This window comes from Ictidomys tridecemlineatus, chromosome 6 (assembly GCF_052094955.1).
Source record: "Ictidomys tridecemlineatus isolate mIctTri1 chromosome 6, mIctTri1.hap1, whole genome shotgun sequence".
Taxonomy (NCBI): Eukaryota; Metazoa; Chordata; class Mammalia; order Rodentia; family Sciuridae; genus Ictidomys; species Ictidomys tridecemlineatus.
In genome coordinates, this window is record NC_135482.1 from 86,229,972 (window position 1) to 86,247,937 (window position 17,966).

The following is a 17,966-nucleotide window of genomic DNA, read 5'->3' on the forward strand; positions in this document are numbered from 1 at the left end:
AAAGAAAGAAAGAAAGAAAGAAAGAAAGAAAGAAAGAAAGAAAGAACCAACCCTGATTGCTTCAGAAATGCTCTGTTTGTTAACATAAGGATCCAATCAGACTCATCCAATACATTTGGTTGAATCATGTCTTAAATCTTTCAAATGAATGACATTTCTCTGCTTCATTTTTCTTGTAATATGTTTGAGAAACAGTCATTTGTTCCTTACAAGTGACCCTATTTTAGATTTTCCTGATTGCATCCCCATTCTTATTGAACATTGTCTTTTCTATAAAATTGATAATGAGGGATAGAGGTTTGATCAGATTCAGGTTCAATTTTTTTTTCAGGAATATTTCATATGAGGTGTTATGTAAGTCTTATTGCATCAAATCAGGTGACAAATAAACTTGATTGTTTTTATTTTTGTGATGCCAGTAAATATTGATCATGATTGCTTTACTCCAAGATTTCATTAGGAGTGACAGATTAGTGATACTTTAATTTGGCATTCCTTATTCATTTATCAACTGGAAAATTTCTATATAGAGAAACTTTCTCATCAGCTATACCTCAGGTCACCCTGCAGTACAATTCTTTCAGGAAAAGCAAAATAAATGCTTGATTTATTCTCTTTACATATTCCTCTAGACTATTGAGTCCCAATAATCCCATTGTAAATTGGTAACACTGTAAATTGAAACTGCATTTAATAAAACTAACCTATTGAACTCCAGAGCTTAGCAATACAGTATACTGTAGAGTATTGGTTGTTTATCCTTGTGATGGAATGGCAGACAGGCAGTTATGACTTACTACCACTGCCCAGAATTATGAGAGACTATTATAGGGTATATCACTAAGCTTGGAAAAGATCAAAATTCAAAATGCAAAGTATGGTGTCCACTGAAAGCATATCATTATCTCATGATATCAAAATATTCCAAGTTCAAATATTGAAACCTGGGCCATCTATATTTATTTTTTGTTTTTAGACTAATGTGTTGCTGTCCTTGCATTGTCTAGAGGGATCAGTGAGTTTTGTTTGGTTAATTTTTTTCTGTTATTGTTGTTAATATTATTAAGGGCTCTGAATTTTTCCAAATTTGATGTGTTCTGATTTGTTGCAATACTGATCTTGAGGCTCAAATTGCTCCACCTTAGGCCACAGGGAGCCTCTTTTACTGGATCCTAAAACACTGTTATGACCCCAGAAATCTTTCACAGATAACTTGCTTTCAATTATGATTAGTGCTCTTACTCCAGACCTACAGTTAACTATTTCTCTAGGAAGTTGTCTTGGTTCTTTTCAGTGGAAAATGGTATTTAGAGTACAGACCACAACCTTGGTTCATTGGCATTGCTTGGTTAAAATTTCTATGGCATTTGAATGGATAGAGTTAGAAAAAAATTTTTAAAGATAAAATAGATGATAAATTCATACTATTCATACTGATACCTTTAACCATGAATTAGGATTACTATACTATATTTTTAAAATTTTATACTGTATTTGTTTTCATTCTTATCATGAAAATCTTAGTTTCTGATGAAACTGAAATACATGTTTTCTCTCAATATACATATATCTATAGAACCACATAAAATATATGTAGGTATATATGTAGCTATACACACATTATTTCAGATATGTAATACCAAAATTATTACTAATAGTATTATTACAAAAAAGTTTAAGATAGCTTTGCATTTTTTTTTTTTTGGTGTTTAGGATATTTTTCATTAGGGATGTATAAACAAATTCCTATGTTCTAAAGGTACTTGAAATAATTCTTTTTTGTATGGCAAATTTTCTATCTCTCAGCAAGTGTGGTGGCAAACCTCTATAACCCAAGCTACTTGGAAGGCTGAAGCAGGAAGATTGCAAGTTTAAGCCTAACCTTGGCAATTTAGTGAGCCCCTGTCTCAAAATAAAAAAAATAAAAAGGGGTTAGGGGAATAGATCAGTGGTAGAGTGCCCTTCCCTTGGGTTCAAACCCCAGTTCTGCCAAACAAAACAAAACAAACAACAACAACATCAACAAAACTTTCTTTCTGCAAATTGGGTTTATTTATTTATTTATTTTCAAGCAATTTTTTTGTTTTATTTTACTTCATATTTATGTAAATCATTTATATAGTTCCAAAGTAGATGCTACAAAACAAGATATATTCAGAAAAGTTGACCTTTATTCTTAACCTCTTTGTCCTCTCTACCTGTAAATAGTTAATCATTTTTATTTATTCTTTATTTAAAAATGATATATCAATATATATTATTTTTTCTCCTTTCTTAATTAAAAGATGCATGTTTTCTTTTCCTCAACATATATTTTTTCTAATTATGCTTGTTTTTTAATGCTTAACTAGTATATCCTGGTGATTATTCTATAGTGATATGTAAATATAGTCTTTATTAATGTTTTAGCTGCATAGACTATTCAAATATGTGAAATAATGGTTTATTTAGTGTTTTTATGGTAGGATATGTATTGGTTCTGGTCTTCTGCTGTTTCAAAGAGTGTTGCCACAACTACACTGTGTATACAACTTTTTGTGCTTTTATGCTGGTGTTTCTTTGGGACAGGTTTTTGGAATTTTGGGGTCAAGCACAAATCCATTTCCAATTGTGCTAGATGTTATCAAATTCTCCTTAATAAGGGGTGTATTATTTTGCCTTCCCAGCAGAAATATTTGAGGGTATTTATGTCCCCATAGCTTTGTCAACTGAGGATGCTGTCAAACTTTTGGATTTTCACATGATATGAAAGAAATGACAAGTCATTATGGCATCATTTTGCATCTTTCTTATTATGCATCTCTACATATGGCAAAGAACATTTGACTTTCTTTTCTATGAACCATTTATTTATATTTCCTTTTCTTTTTCTCTCCTCTTTCTGCTAGGGACTGAACCCAGAGCTAAGCAAATGTTCTACCACTCAGCAACACCCCAACTCTATCTTGTGTATTTTTAAAAGGATTGTAACTACTTTAGAATCTCTTTATATATCCGGACTATTACTTCTTTGTAATAGAAATTCCAAGTGTGACAATGCAAGGAACACATTAAATTTTTTCTTTTTCCCTATGGCGTTCCAGTTATCCTGGTATTTATTTATTCAATCTCAGGGATTGAACCTGAGAGCACTTAACCATTGAGCAACATCTCCAGCCTTTTTTTATATTTTATTTAGAGACAGGGTCTCACTGAATTACTTAATGCCTTGCTAAATAGCTGAGGCTGGCTTTGAACTTGTGATCCTCCTGCCTTAACCTCCCTTGCTGCTGCGATTACAGGTGTGTGCCATCACACCTGGCTCTGGTTTTTATTATTAAGGAAAGGTACATGGTGTTTTTTTTTTTTTCTTTTTCTTTTTGCTGTTACCACCAAAATAGCTGGAATAGTAGGAGAGTCATGAGAAATAAAGCTAGTTAAAAAAAGGCAGGTGCCAGATCATGTAGAATCCTAAGGTCTACATTAGAAATTTTAGTTTTATTTTTGCTGTGTTTTTATTTGTTTGTTTTGTTTATTTGAGACAGGGTCTTCTTACATATCATTGCCCAGGTTGGTTTCAAACTCTTGGACTCAAAAAGATATTCCTGCTTCAGCCTCCTAAGTAGCTGGAAATATAGGCATATGCCACCATGCCTGACTTTTTAAAAGTTTATTTTTTTCTTTATGTAGTTCTAGAGATTAAAACCATGGCCTCACACATGCTAGGCAATCACTCTACCATTGAGCTATACTCTAGCTAGTTTTATCTTAATAGCAGTAGACACAGAAAAGTTTAAAACGGGAAATATACCTAAAAGGATATTTGAGGAAATCTCCCCTAGCTGGAGGTAACAATACTGGGTTTCTTGGCTCAAATAAGGTGCAAGACACAAAGAAGTGACTGAAGTCCTGGGGTATGTGGCGGAATTTATACTTGAGATACTTATTCAGTCTCAACATTTTTAATATTAAAAGACATGTAATTGTCTTTCTGATTCTAACATGATTCCTATAAATATTCCTACTTAAAGCTAATATTTCAGCTTTTCCTTATCTGAAGTTCAGTAGCTGCCTACCTGTATGGTACATAATGTTGAATCTACTTTCTCCTCTGGGAAGCAACACAATCTTAAGCAAGGTTAGAAACCTCTTATGTAGTTCTCTGGAAAGATTGAGTGGATATCGCATCACCTGGTCTGTTTAGGCATACTGGCCATGGACTCAGCTCACTTTTGTTCTTTCCATTGATTGTAGCAATTTGTAACTGTCCACTTGTCTGCAGATAATGTCTTTAAATAATGCTAGCCTGGGAGCCATAATAAACTGCTCATTACAAATTTAGCAAATATATCTAGCTTTGCTTTCCAAGATACATTTGATATATTATTGGTCCATTCCTCTAACAATAGGAAAATGCTGGAAGTTAACAAATGAGTTGAGAAATTATGTGTCAATTTAATTAATCTAATTAATGTTACATCTAATGCCTCTTGAAGATAATGGCCTATAGAACTATAAAACTCTAAAACCATTAGTGTCAGCTAATAGGCAAAGGAAAAATGGTCTGTATAACATGAGAAACATTGTTGGGTTAAAATTTTGAAGTCAGGAGTTTAACTCAGATCCATGAACTGAGGTGAATAGAACCTGTTCAATTTGCAGATAATGTTAAAATCAAATAGAAGAATATAACCCTAGGTGACAAGTTGGAGAATCCATAGAATATCACTTTAAACGATCCCCAAAAGCAAAGCGAAATAATCAATCTTACTTTTGACTGATATTTGTCTTCTGAAGTTTTGAACATTTTTTACATTTTCTTATAAAGAAAGTCCTGAAAAGTAAAGGGAATTTCCCTGATCTTTGGGGAAAAAAATCCTAAAGAAAGCAATATACATTATCTATTTATAAAGATCCCTTGGACTACTTTGTGGTGAATGGATTAGAGGGCAAAAGTGGTAGTGGGAATACCACTTCTAGGTAATAGAAAACGGTGGATAATAGATGAATTTGAAAGATCTTTAGTAATTATAAACAATAGAATTTGGTGATTAATGGGTGTCAGGGGTGAGGAAAAGGAATAGTCAAATATAACAGTCAATTGTGCCTGTGTTTTCCACAAAGCCCTTCTGTTACTCAGTTAGCTTTTCATTGCGGTGACAAAAATACATGACAAGAACAACTTAGAGAATGAAAAGTTTATTTTGGCTCATGGTTTCAGAGGTCCAGTGTGTGGTCAGCTGACTCCAAGTTGGGGCAGAACATCATGGCAGAAGGGTATGGTGGAGGAAAACTCTGCTCATGATGGCTGTGTGTGTGGGGAACCTCAGGGAAGTTGAAGCCTTCCAAGGCACACCAACCCAGTGACTAGCTCCTCCAGCTATACCCAACCCGCCTATAGTTACCACATAGTTATAGTCAGGCTGTTCAAACTAAGGTGGACTGATTAGGTTGCAGCTCTCATAATCTAATCATTTAACTTCTGAATATTCCTATATTAACACAAGAGCTTTTAGGGAACAACTCATATCCAAACCACAACAGCCTTTAAGTAGTCATAAATGGAAAATTCTAGGCTTTGTAGTATAGTCACTGATTTATTTTGCTTTTTCATTACTATGACCAAAAGACCTGACAAGAACAATTTTAAGGAGTAAAAGTTTATTTTGGCTCACAGTTTGAGAGCTCTCAGTCCATAGATAGCCAACTGTATTCTTTGGGGCCTGAGATGAGGTATAAAATTATGGTAGAAGAGTGTGATGGAGGAAAGCAGCAAGGAACCAGGCACCAGGAAGCAGAGATAGAGCTCTCCTTACATCAAAATATAAACCTTAAAGGCACACCCCCATCAATCCACTTCCTTCAGCCACACCTTACCTACCTAGAGTTACCATCTAGTTAATCCATTCAAGTGAGTTAATGCACTGATTAGGTTAAGGCTCTCATAACCTGATCATTTCATCTTTAAGCTTTCTTGCATTGTCTCACATATGAGCTTTTTGGAGATATCTAATATCTAAACCATAACGGCCACTAATAAGGGGATCTTATCCTTGTGCTGGAACAATGAGGAAGTACCTGCCCATTACATCTGGGTACTATGGCTCACTGAGTGCATTGATAGATACTGATGTAAGGTAATGTGTTCTGCCTTAATAATCTTCCAATCTGGAGAGTATTTTATTAGATGTGGTTCTTATGCCCATCATACATTAGGCATGCCTCAAGAGAACCAATTAGACATAAGAAAACCAATAGAAGATGAGTCTACCTAGCTGCCTACTTATCTCAATTTTAATTTTTACACAGCTGATTTCTTACTTTAGCAATAAATCAAAGCAAAAGTAACTGAACTGGGGGTTATGGATATGGCTCAGTGGTACAGTGCTTGCCTAGCATGCACAAGGTTTTAATGCCTAGTGCTGCCAAAAAAAAAAAAAAAAAAGAAAAAGAAACAAAACAAAACAAAAAACTGAATTGAGTTTAGCTTCTTGTTTGTATGTATCTACTCTTAAACTTAAATCAGTGAGTTTCTGGTTTGAGCATTTGACTATGTAGATGGTGAAGTTCAGTTTTGGACATTCTGTCTTTGAGGTCTCTTTGATAATTCAAATAGAAATAGGATCAAAATCCCACAAGAGATTCATGGATTAAAAATAAAAATTGATAGTTCTAAGCTAAATATTTCAAAATTGGAATCAATGGCATGGATGAGATCATCACGTAGGGAGAGAGTATAGTTAGAAGAGAATATGTCTAGGAAATGAACCTGAGAAAAACATATTAAATAGTTAAGGATACTGAATAGGCTGAAAAGACAGAAGTATATATCAGAATAGTAAGAGAAGTATGGTGTCTAAATAACAGGAGGAAGACTATTTTAAGTGGAACATGGTCAAGAGTGTGAAATGCTACTGAGAGTCATGTAAAATGGAAACTGAAAGTGTCTACTGGATTTAGCAACAGAGGCTATTGATGGCATTAGTCTGAACTGTTTTGGTACAGTGGTGGTGGTTAATTCTGAATATAAATAGTTGTTTCAGGTCTGTCTGGGAGGTGAAGAGAGGGCACTAAATACAGACAATCCTTGAGAAATTTAACTTTAAAGTGATGAAGAGAGTTTAAAAGCAACATTTTAGGAAGACAGAAAAGAGGAGAGAGCAAAGTAGTAATAATTGGTTAATTTCTACTCAATTTAATGCATAAGCATTTGTTCACTGCACAAAGGGCACAGGGCAAGAACTGAAAATTGAGAGATGAGTAAGAAGCAATCCTTTCCCTCAAGGTGGTCAAAAATTAGTAGGGGCAGGTTATAGATGGATAATTACTACAAGGGAAGATACTCTAGATAAAGTAGCAGCATAGGCAGGAATGGAGTATCTTTATTAGGAAGGGAATCAGAAGATGTAGAAGTGATATTTGAACTGAGTTTTGAATTCATATGTATTAGTAAAATGACTGAGGAAGATATTCCAGGCAGAGGGAAAAGCACAGTTTACTGGAAAACTATATGCAGCCTTTAAAGAGCATGGATTCTTGGAATTATTGCCTAGATTTAAATCTTGCCTCCCTCATTATCAGCTCTGGGGCCTTGGGAAATCACATCTTTTCAAAGCTGAAGTTTACTCATCTATAAAATGAAGACTCAATCCCTGAGTTAAAAAATAAAAAGAAAAGAAGGAAGGCTGATAATTCCTATCTCATAGGATTTTAGAATGGCTACAAAGCTGCTGAGAGCTCTGAATTAAATATCTAGCATATAGAAAACATTCAATATGCAATAACTCATAATTATAGGATCTAAAATGCAAGAATAAGGGCAGGGTCTGAAGCTAAAGAAGGTAATCAGAGGTCAGATCATGACAGATTTGTCAGGAAGGACAGCACTGTTCCCAGCATTAATTAGAACAAACTAGTGCAATTATTAGGAAACAGTTAAACTAAAGTCAGGCTTAATTCCAATAAAAAACAGTATTCAGGAAGTTTCTTAATTATAATCTTCTGTTGATGAAGCCTAAGGCAACAGGTATGTACCTTATAGTCTACTAATTAGGAAGCCAAGGTTGCTAACCTTTCATTGTGCAATTTGCAAATATATTTTACAACATCTTGTAATACAGTGCATTATTTTCCATAAGATTATTGCTAAACTTCAGTTTTCTTATATTTTTCCCTATGTTTTTTAAAAATGAACTAGTAACATGATGAGTCTATGATTTCATTATATTAGAAAAAGCTAGTTAGGGATGTAGTGGTGTAGCTAGCATGTGTGAGGCCCTGGGTTCATGCCACCCCCAATTTCAAGGGAAAAAAAAATTGTACCCTACCACAAAACAATAAACACTGATCACATAGGGCAGGTCAATCTTTAGCATTTGACAGAGGCATTTTAAGGGTAGTCAAACTGCAGCAAAAGCTACAGTTGGATCTAGGGAAATTTGCAAGAAAATTGGGGCCTCTTATCTTTTTGTCATAGTTTGAATGGACAAAGGTTTCAATACTATAAAATCAATAATTTATCCTTTAGGTTTTTAAAAAAATATTTATTTTTTTAGTTGTAGTTGGACACAATACCTTTATTTTTACTTACTAATTTTTATGTGGTGCTGAGGATTGAACTCAGGGTCTCCCAGGTACAAGGCCAGTGCTCCACAGCTGAGCCACAACCCCATCCCTATCCTTTAGATTTTTATTTTGAGCAAGTTGTTTCTTTTTCTCTTTGAGAGAGTTCAACTTCTCACTCATGTTAACAGTGTTCCTTCTGTAGGAGGAATTTCTGCCTTGAAAACATTTCTGGGTTACTACTGCTTGGAGTGCAGAACTCTATATATAGAACATTTTTCTTTCTTTTTTGGGTACTGAGGATAGAACCCAGAGGCACTTTACCACTGAACCACATCCCCAGTCCTTTTTATTTTTTGAGTCAGGGTCTCACTAAGTTGAGTACAGCCTCACTAAGTTGCTAAGGCTGGCCTCGAACTTGTGATCCTCTTGCCTCAGGCTCTTGAGTTGCTAAGATTACATAAACTCGCCACCACGCCAGTTGAGTATTTTTGAAGTTAAAAAGATCATGCTGGGATTGGGAGTATAGTTCAGTGGTAGAATGCTTACTTAGCTGTCTAGCACTTGCAGGGACCTGGATTCAACCCCCAGCGTAGGGGGACCTGAGAGGCAAAAAATAAAAAAATAAAATAAATGAAAAAAAAATTATGCTGCGGATATCTTCATTTAGAAAATGTTCATTCCTCATGATTCCTGTGTTATACACCTTGCCACTTGCATTTTTAACACTGACTTGGGCATTTGATATGAAGTATATTGTTAATGCTGGTTTTGTTATTTGGTATGAAGTGATTTTATTGTCTGGTTCCTGTGCCTCAATTTCCCTTATCGTTTTCTGATCATCTGGACCTATAGATAATACGTCACTTTAGTACGTTCACGTCTATGTAATTGGGTCAATTCTGAAAGATGTAATGGCTCTTCGGGTTCATTTCTCATGAACCCAAGTACGGTTGACTGTACTTTCTCAAGGCAGGTCTCCCCTTTCCGCTCGTAGGTTCGTGATAACTACACAGAGATGATCTATGCGTGCAGGGGTCTTTTCAGGGACTCTGGATTTTAGAGTGTTCCCTTCCCATTCCTCGCCCAAGGTAACATCTACGATCCAGTACACAGTACAAGCGCGGATGGCTGAATCAAACGTTTCGGGAAATAATACTACCTGATATTTCTTTATTTCACAGAAAACTGAATCTAACCACACGCACCTGTACGCCTTCCACGTAGGAACCAGCTAGATTGGTTTTACGAACCACTAACGGGTGTTTAAAGGCAGGCTCCTCTAGCAATCTTCACTGCAGCTAAGTCTGTCACAGCCCTTCCAGAAAGCGGCGCTTGTGGCTTGCCAAGCCGCCGCTCGCTGGAGGACGCGGGGTTCTCTGCGGGATAGCAGCGCGGAACCCCACACAACGCGACGGCGCGACTCGGTGGATGATGCAGGACTCGACCCATTTCCCTGCCCTCCCGCTTCCTCGACGTCAGTCCCGCCTCCTTAATCTTTTCCTGGCGAATTTTAGTTTCTCCTCCGCCAAGCGGGCAGAGCGCCGAAAGATCGATGCTGCCTCCACGCCCCGAGAGCCGCCATCTTTTTTTTTTGGGCGGGGGAGGGGGGAAATGGCAGGAGAAGTACGTGTAGGTGCAGCACAGGCTCAACGGGATGCTGACTGGGTTTAGTTTCTTCTTTTCCCAGCACTGTTGGACCAGACCGGCAGAATCCACCAAGGTCCTCTCTCTGACTACCTCTCCGGAATGAGGTCTCAGCGCCCGTGCGACACAACCCCGTTTTCTGTGCCACAGTGAGTGTAGCGCGGCGGCGCGGTACCCGTGCGCGCCTCCGCGCGCCCTCTGCTGTCAGTTGCCCCGCGCGTTCCCGCCGGCGCGCGCGCCGCTCCCCACACGCCCGCGCCCCTCCCCCGCCCGCCGGGCTCTCGGCGCAGGCTCGCTTGTTTGTTTCTGCAGGAGCCCAAGGAGAGGCCGAAGCCGAGACGATGCCTGGGAAGCTGAAGGTGAAAATCGTAGCCGGGCGCCATTTGCCAGTGATGGACCGTGCTAGTGACCTGACTGATGCCTTCGTGGAGGTTGGTGCAAGGTCTTGCCCCTCAAAATCCAGAGAACGCCAAGCCCAGTGAAGGATCTACCCACCTGCTCCCAACCCCTCATCCCATTCCCTTTCCACTGCCCTGCTGTCTGTCGTGCTTGTCCAGACCTCCCAAGAGGGATGTCCGCCGAGGCCGAAGCCCATGTGATGGGTGCATGGCTGGCCGCACTCGGCGGTACACCCCGCCGCGCGGAGAGGTTCTTACTGCTCTGCATGCCGGGTGACCCTAAATGTCTAGACTCACAACAGGCCACCTGCCAGTCAGCACAGATCCCGAGGCGTGGCCGCGCGGCCACGGAAACACAAGCACGTCCTTCTCTAGGGGAAGGATGACTTTTGACGCCTGTGTGATGGACCTCTGCGTGAGAATGTACATACAGCCCTTTATGGGCATTCCCAGTCCTACATTGTAGGATATCCACCTTTAGCCTGACATTTTCAGAACCATCAGTGTAAGTTCCAAACACAACTGGAACACTTTCTCTCTTGTATAGACTGGTAGGTCCGACGAGCTGTTTCAAGTGTAAATTTAGTGCCTTGAGGTAGGAAGTCATTAAGTGCTATGGATTTAAATTACAAAATTGCTTTTTAAATCTAATGATTAGTTTAAAAGTCATGCAAATTAGTGCAGGCGTACAGCCTGGAAAGTAATAAACCAGAGGCTGAAAGAAGCCAAGAAAATATTGCAATAAAAGTCGACATGATGAGCCAAAGGATTACAGCAATAATCGTTTAGGCTATTAATGCTTAAAGTTAATAGATACATGATAATATACAGCCTGATTTCATCTCAATATAAAATATTTTTTGTATTCCTTAAATGTTCTGTCACCACTGTAGTTTACCTCTACTTGTCATGGTAATTCTTAATCCCAACTTCATATTCATTTGAAAAAATTCTGTATGCTTTTGGCTAGATGTTTGGTAATAGGGATACACAGATAACCAAAGCATACTTTTCCCACACATTTTAGTAACTAATAGGTAACATGAATTGTATTTCATTATTGCCATATCTGTGCTAAGTACTTTTAAATTATTATCCCATATTACAGTTGAGGTAACTGAGGCCCAGGGATGGTAATATATTGCATAAGATTACTTAGCTTGTAAATCTCCATAGCCTGGCAATCATTTCTCCTAACCACTATGCTATTACTCTCTCTCCAGGCAAGATGAAGAGTGTTAAATTCAAATATGGCAACTTAATTCTGTCTCTGAAGGTTTAGGAAAACTTGTAAGGAGCTGACATTTGAAGCAGCACTTGAATTGGGCCTTGAGGGACACCCAGAATTTTTACTGTACAGAAGGAATACAAAGACAAGAATTTGATACCTGGTATATTCAGGGAACCATCTTAATTTGAGATGTGTCTGGAATAAAAGGGGTATGTGAGTTTGAGGATTTGAGGCTGAGCTGGTAGATTTGAGTCAAATCTAATTTCTAATGTGTTTTTCCTTTATAAATAGGCAGTGGTAAGCCAGGGGAGCTTTTTCAGTGGAAATAAAAGATTCTATTTGTATTAGGTTGTTTCTTTTGGGGATTACCTGAATTTATTGATTTATTATTTATGGTGCTGGGATGAAACTTGCATGGGATGAAACATGCTAGGCAAGTGCTATGTCACAGAGCTCTATTCCTAGCCTGATAGGTCCTTGATGTACTGGACCCATGTGAAGCAGGAAAAGCAGCTAAGAAGATGGTAAAATTGTCAAGGCAATATGTGGAAATGGGAATAGATTAGTAAAGATTTGAGAATATTTTTGAGATTAAAATTCTTAGGCCTTGAAAACTGGATTTTGCTGGTGAGGGGGGGGGCATCAGGTTCAAGGGTGACTCATTAATTTCATTGTTCAATAAATAGTTGTTGAGTGTCAGCAATTTGCTAGTTCCTGTGATCCTTACTGGTCTAGCTGATATATGACAGTGAACAAGACAGACTTTGTTCTTGCTTTTAGGGGACTTATTTTTGTGACCGAGACAGACATTTAAAAAGCAAAGAAATTATTAAATATATGATTATAAACTGTGGTGAGTACCGTAAAAAAAACAATAAAAAGGGAATAATAGGGAACATTTACCTTAGGTTGAATAAAATCAGTCTGAGTGTCAGGCAAGCAAAGACCGATTGAATGAAAAGGAGCCAACTGCTCAGGGAGTGCTTGTGTATAAGCATAAGCATAAGGCAAGGGGACAGAAGAGAAGCTGGAAAAGGAGGAAAAAAGAGTCTCAGTAGAGGGAGGACGCTGAGGAGACTGGTGTGTTGTAGGAAGTGAAGGAGCATGTTTATGGCAGTTATGTTGTGAGTAAAGGGGAGAATGGTATAAGATAAAGTTGGAAAGTTGGTCAAGTAGCCATGCTTAGGATTTGGAATTTTATTTTATGTTCTTTTGTGGTACTGGGAAGTGACCAGGGGCACTCTACCACATTTCTAGCCCTTTTCTTTTTTATTTTGATAGAATCTCACTAAGTTGCAGAGGCTAGCCTTGAACTTGTGATCCTTCTGCCTAGCTTCAGAGTTGCTGAAATTACAGGCCTATGCCACACACCAGACTTGGAATTTTATTCTAATTTCAATCAGAAGCAGTTAAGGGAGCCTTTTTTTCCTATGTAGGGAATGGAATGAAGGGAAAACAGTGGAGGCAGGCACCTTGCTGTGAGATTCTGAAATAGTTCAAATAACAAGTAGTGAGGGCCAAGGTAATGTTTTGGTAGTGGAGAGAAGTGGATAAATTCCAGATATATTTTGAAAGTAGACTAGAGAATTTGTTGATAGATTGGAGTCATGGAGGAAGGAAAGGAAGATTGAAATATGATTCCTAGCTTTCTGGAGTCAGTGGGGTAATATTTTGAGATGCTACAGGGATGATAGAGACATATTGGAGATAATCAGTTTCCATTTGGGCATGTTAGAGTGAGATTGTCTTTAGGACCTTTCTTTGTGATTGTAAAGGAGGCAATTGGATTTGTTACTCTGGTATTCTAAAGAGAGGTCCTGGTTAAAAGTGTTTCTCAACCTTTGAGACTTAGTACCCCCTTAATATAATAGATATTTTGATGTCTACTCTTAATATTCTGGCATGATTTTCATAGCTAATATAATTTATCTGTGCTCATAATAAAAAATCAATGCAGTGCTTCGATCATAGTATGACAGAGAAATAAAGGTATTTTTTAATGATTTCAATATTGAAATATTTGTCCATAAGCATAATAGAAAACAGGAAGTAATCAGATTGAGTCACGGGATATTTATTGAACCCTTGTATGCATCAGACACTGTAGTGGGCAGTAAATAAAGTGAAAACTACTTTGCTCACAGAACTTACTTTTTGTGGGAGGGGGAAGTACATAAAAAATATAAGTAAAAGATGCAGTATGCTAGATGGTAAGAGTGTGCCCTGGAGAAAATAAAGCTGGAACATTCGATGGAGATTGCCTTACCTATGTGTAAAATCAAATGACTGCCCTTCGTGGAGTGAGGCAGAGGTGTAGTTCTGGCATCTCATAAATCTTCGTTGCTATTGGTTATTTGATTTTCCAAAATACTCAACTCATGGAGAAGAACCAGAGTTGTCTTTTGATAATATGATGGCTTTAGTTTCTAAAACTATACTTTGATCTGTTAAACTGAGTTAAGTTCTAGGTAGATTTCTTGGTTATGTGCCTATCTGGTGGGACATTTAAATGTCATGACACAGGACAAATCTTCATTGTTGTGACTTTTGCCTTGTAGGACTCCTACTATCTCTAGTCCTTTCTCATTAACTACTACTATTGTTTCCCCCCAAACACTACTAGAATTTCTAAAGCTTTCTTAGAAGTTGATTCTTTTCCTTTTGGCAAACTTCTAACTCTTAGGGAAGAGAAAAGTGAGGTGGATCCTTGAAAAAAATATCAAGAGGTATATTAGAGGATGACTAGAGAAAGGAAGCTGAGATTGTCAGGCAGTGGGTGGGCAGGGGGCAAGGTGGGGGGAGAAAAATAAGGAAGTAAGTCCTAAAAGGCCAGAGGAAGTTTCTAGAAAGAAGAAATACTCATCTGTCAGATGGCACTGAGAAATCAAATAAGAGAACATAGAAATCATTGGATTGGACAATATAGAGGTTGTTATTGATCTTGATGAAAGACTTGATGAGGATGAAGCCCACACTGTAATGAGTTAGAACTAAAGTATGTAAGAAATGAGGAAATAGAAATAACAGGAGTAGGCAACTGTTTCAAGAAATATGGGTATGAAGGGATAAATAAAAAATACTGTGGTACCTAAGTATGTAGGTTTTAGATATTTTAAAACATGTTAGAAAATACTAGAAGATATTTGTTTTATAATAGGAATAATCCAGCAGAATGGGGGAAATTAAAGCAGGAAAGAGGAAATAAAAAAGGATTACCACATAATAAGGGCATAAATTTTGTAATATAGGTTATAAGTAATATAAGCTCACAGGAAAGGAAGATAATGAATCCTAGGCGCTCTCTCTCTCTCTCTCTCTCTCTCTCTCTCTCTCTCTCTCTCTCTCTCTCTCTCTCTCTTTTTTCCTGAAGAGGGAATCTTCCTGTGTTACCTAGGCTGCCCTAAACTCCTGGGCTTAAGTGATTCTCCCTCCTCAGTCTTCCAGGCTACAGGTACATGCCACCAGGCCTGGCTAGTTAAAAGAAATCTTTATGCTGAGACTGTAGGATGGTGAAATTTCCATAGGCAGAGAGAAAAAGGAGCATTTTCAGGTGAATAGGATGAGCCTGGTAAAAGCAAAAGGAGGGAGAGAGCACATGTAATTTAAAGAAGGGTTCTGTCAAATAGAAGTGGAAATAAAAGCAATTAAAGGGGATACAGAGTGCTGAGTAGTCTGATAATCAGAGTAAGAAGATTGTGTAATAGAAGCTTTCTTAGCCAACTTTCATTGACTGACTCATTGCAGTCTCCAGTGCTCTGCATGTCTTCCATCAAGCATATTCTTAGATCCCCCCATATCATTAGACTACTCTAAAGAGAGTGTGCCCCCATAAGTTGGCTGATATACTTTACCCAGAGGTGGTCGTGTTTATTCCCAAATCTGTTTATGTCACCTGTTCCCAAATCTGTTTATGTCAACTGTTGTTATTGTAATTAATTTAAACCTTATATAAATTGGTAGAATTCAGTTAATAAGGCTATGTAAAGACTTATAGAAATAGTCTATAAAAATTGATGTTGAATTAGGAGGAGAAAAGATTATGAAAAATATAAGATGCCATCCCCATCTAGCGTGGGAGGCTGAACTAAAGTCACTCGTGTGAACTTGGAGTGACACAAAATACCATACAGACACAAAATACCTTTTATATGAGTTTCAGGATGTCTTCTTTGTCTCCCGGGTTCAGGCTCCCCAAAATGGGGCAAGAGAAGGTCACCAGAGGCTGATGAGAGAGTGAGAGAGAGGGCACGCATGTTTGCAAGTGGGCTTTTATTTGGCCAGGGTGGGGAGGTGGATGCTGTTTCTTAGAACTTTCTACCAAAAAAGGCAGAAGGGGTAGGATTACAAAGGAACAGGTGAGTGTAACTCAACCCCAGGGGTGACACCTACACCTGGACCCATGCCTTGTTATCTGATCTGGGGTAACTGCCCAAGTCACTTCGGACTTATAGTCCTTAAAGTTGTGTTCATCCAGGGCGGTCCCCACTATAAAATACTTTATTATTTTTTTACAAGTGATTTAAAATTCTGTCACTTTACAAACCCAAACCAGAAAGCACAGATACATGAATGTGGTTTATGCAAAAAAAAAGATATAGAAATCTAAACAGTGGACCTGTACTCAAAGAAGAGGCCTTTGCTTGTGTTAAAAGGCAGGAATGAATGTTTACATATTTTATATTAACATGTTTCAGCGTGTATTACAATTTTATTATATTATTATTTGGTACAGAGGATTGAACCTGGGGTGCTTAACCACTGAGCCACATCCCTAGCCCTTATTTATTTATTTATTAGTTGTAGTTGGACATAATACATTTATTTATTTATTTATTTATTTATTTATTTATTTATTTATTTATTTATTTATTTATTTATTTGTGTGGTGCTGAGGATCAAACCCAGGGCCTTGCACAAGCTAGGCGAGTGCTCTACCACTGAGCCACAACCCTAGCCCCATTATTTATTTATTTTTTTAAAAAGTATTTTTTAGTTGTAGTTGGACACAATATCTTTATTTTATTTATTTATTTTTATGTGGTGCTCAGGATTGAACCCAGGGCCTCCCATGTGCCACGTGAGTGCTATACCGCTAAGCCAGAACCTCAGCCCCCCTTTTTATTTTTAAAAAATTTTTTGTAGTTATAGATGAATCGAATGCCTTTACTTTATTTGTTTTATTTTTATGTGGTGCTGCGGATCACACATTCAAGGCAAGTGCTCTGCCACTGAGCTGTAGCCCCAGACTCCCTGCCCTTTTTTAATTTTTCATTTTGATACAGGGTTTTGCTGGGTTGCTGAGACTGGCTTTGAACTTGCTATCCTCCTACCTCAGCCTCCCAAGCCACTGGATTACAAATGTGTGCCACTGTGCCTGGCTTGTAGTGTTTTTTAATGATTCTCAGTTGCTTGAGTAACTGGTTAAGTACTGGTACGGGATAATTGAGAATTTTTACTCTTTATGAATGTGAGGAGTTTGGGGAGCCAGTGAAGACCAGTAGTACTTAAAGATGATTCTTGCAGGAATCTCTAGGAAGAGTAAATTGGGGTTCTGAACGAGGGAATCAGTAATGAAATATATCTCTATTAATGTGCATGTTACAAACTGTTTGGCTAAACTATGTTGTTATTTTGTGTTTATCTAGGAGCTTTTGAAGGAATACTCACTCAGAGGAAAAGAAATTAATATTTAATGAATATTTTCTCTGTATCAAACATTTTGCTAGGTCTCTACATGCATTATCTCATATAATGCTCCCAGCAATCCTGCTTTTCAGAGGAGAAAGTAGATTTAAATAACAGGTTAAATAACTTTCTCAAGGTAATTTAGCTAATGAGTGGGAAAAGAGAATGCCTTACTTTACTGGTGGAATCTCCATTAAAATTCCTGATGTTCTTTAACAAAGTTGGAAGACATTTAATTACTGAGTAATAAAATATCCTTTGAATTGAATAAGGCTAAATGAACTGTGATTCTCCTTTACTAGTAGAAAAAAATCATCACATTTTGGCAGAATGCATACTCTAGACTTTTTCTTTTTCTGAAATCTTGTTTTTTGTTTGTTTGATGTAGTTTGGGAACTATCAGATCTTTATCTAGAATGCACTGTTGTAAAAAAAGTTCAATATAGCAGAGCTATGGTGAGGAA

General features: G+C 37.6%; 1 protein-coding gene across 25 annotated transcripts in view; it reads left to right on the forward strand.

The window, feature by feature from the left end:
* Window positions 1-10,123: 10,123 nt before the first annotated feature.
* The window catches only part of C2cd5 (C2 calcium dependent domain containing 5), a 95,507-nt gene continuing 87,664 nt past the window's right edge, over window positions 10,124-17,966 (forward strand). For 11 of the 25 annotated variants that reach the window (XM_021728822.3, XM_040280923.2, XM_021728819.3 and 8 more), the window contains exons 1-2: window positions 10,128-10,337; window positions 10,501-10,619. In XM_021728822.3, the coding sequence (XP_021584497.1) occupies window positions 10,530-10,619 (90 nt within the window). In that variant the 5' untranslated portion in view covers window positions 10,128-10,337; window positions 10,501-10,529. Of the gene's footprint in view, window positions 10,338-10,500; window positions 10,620-17,966 lie in introns of all 25 variants that reach the window. The other 14 variants (XM_021728824.3, XM_040280922.2, XM_021728828.3 and 11 more) reach the window with 4 other exon arrangements.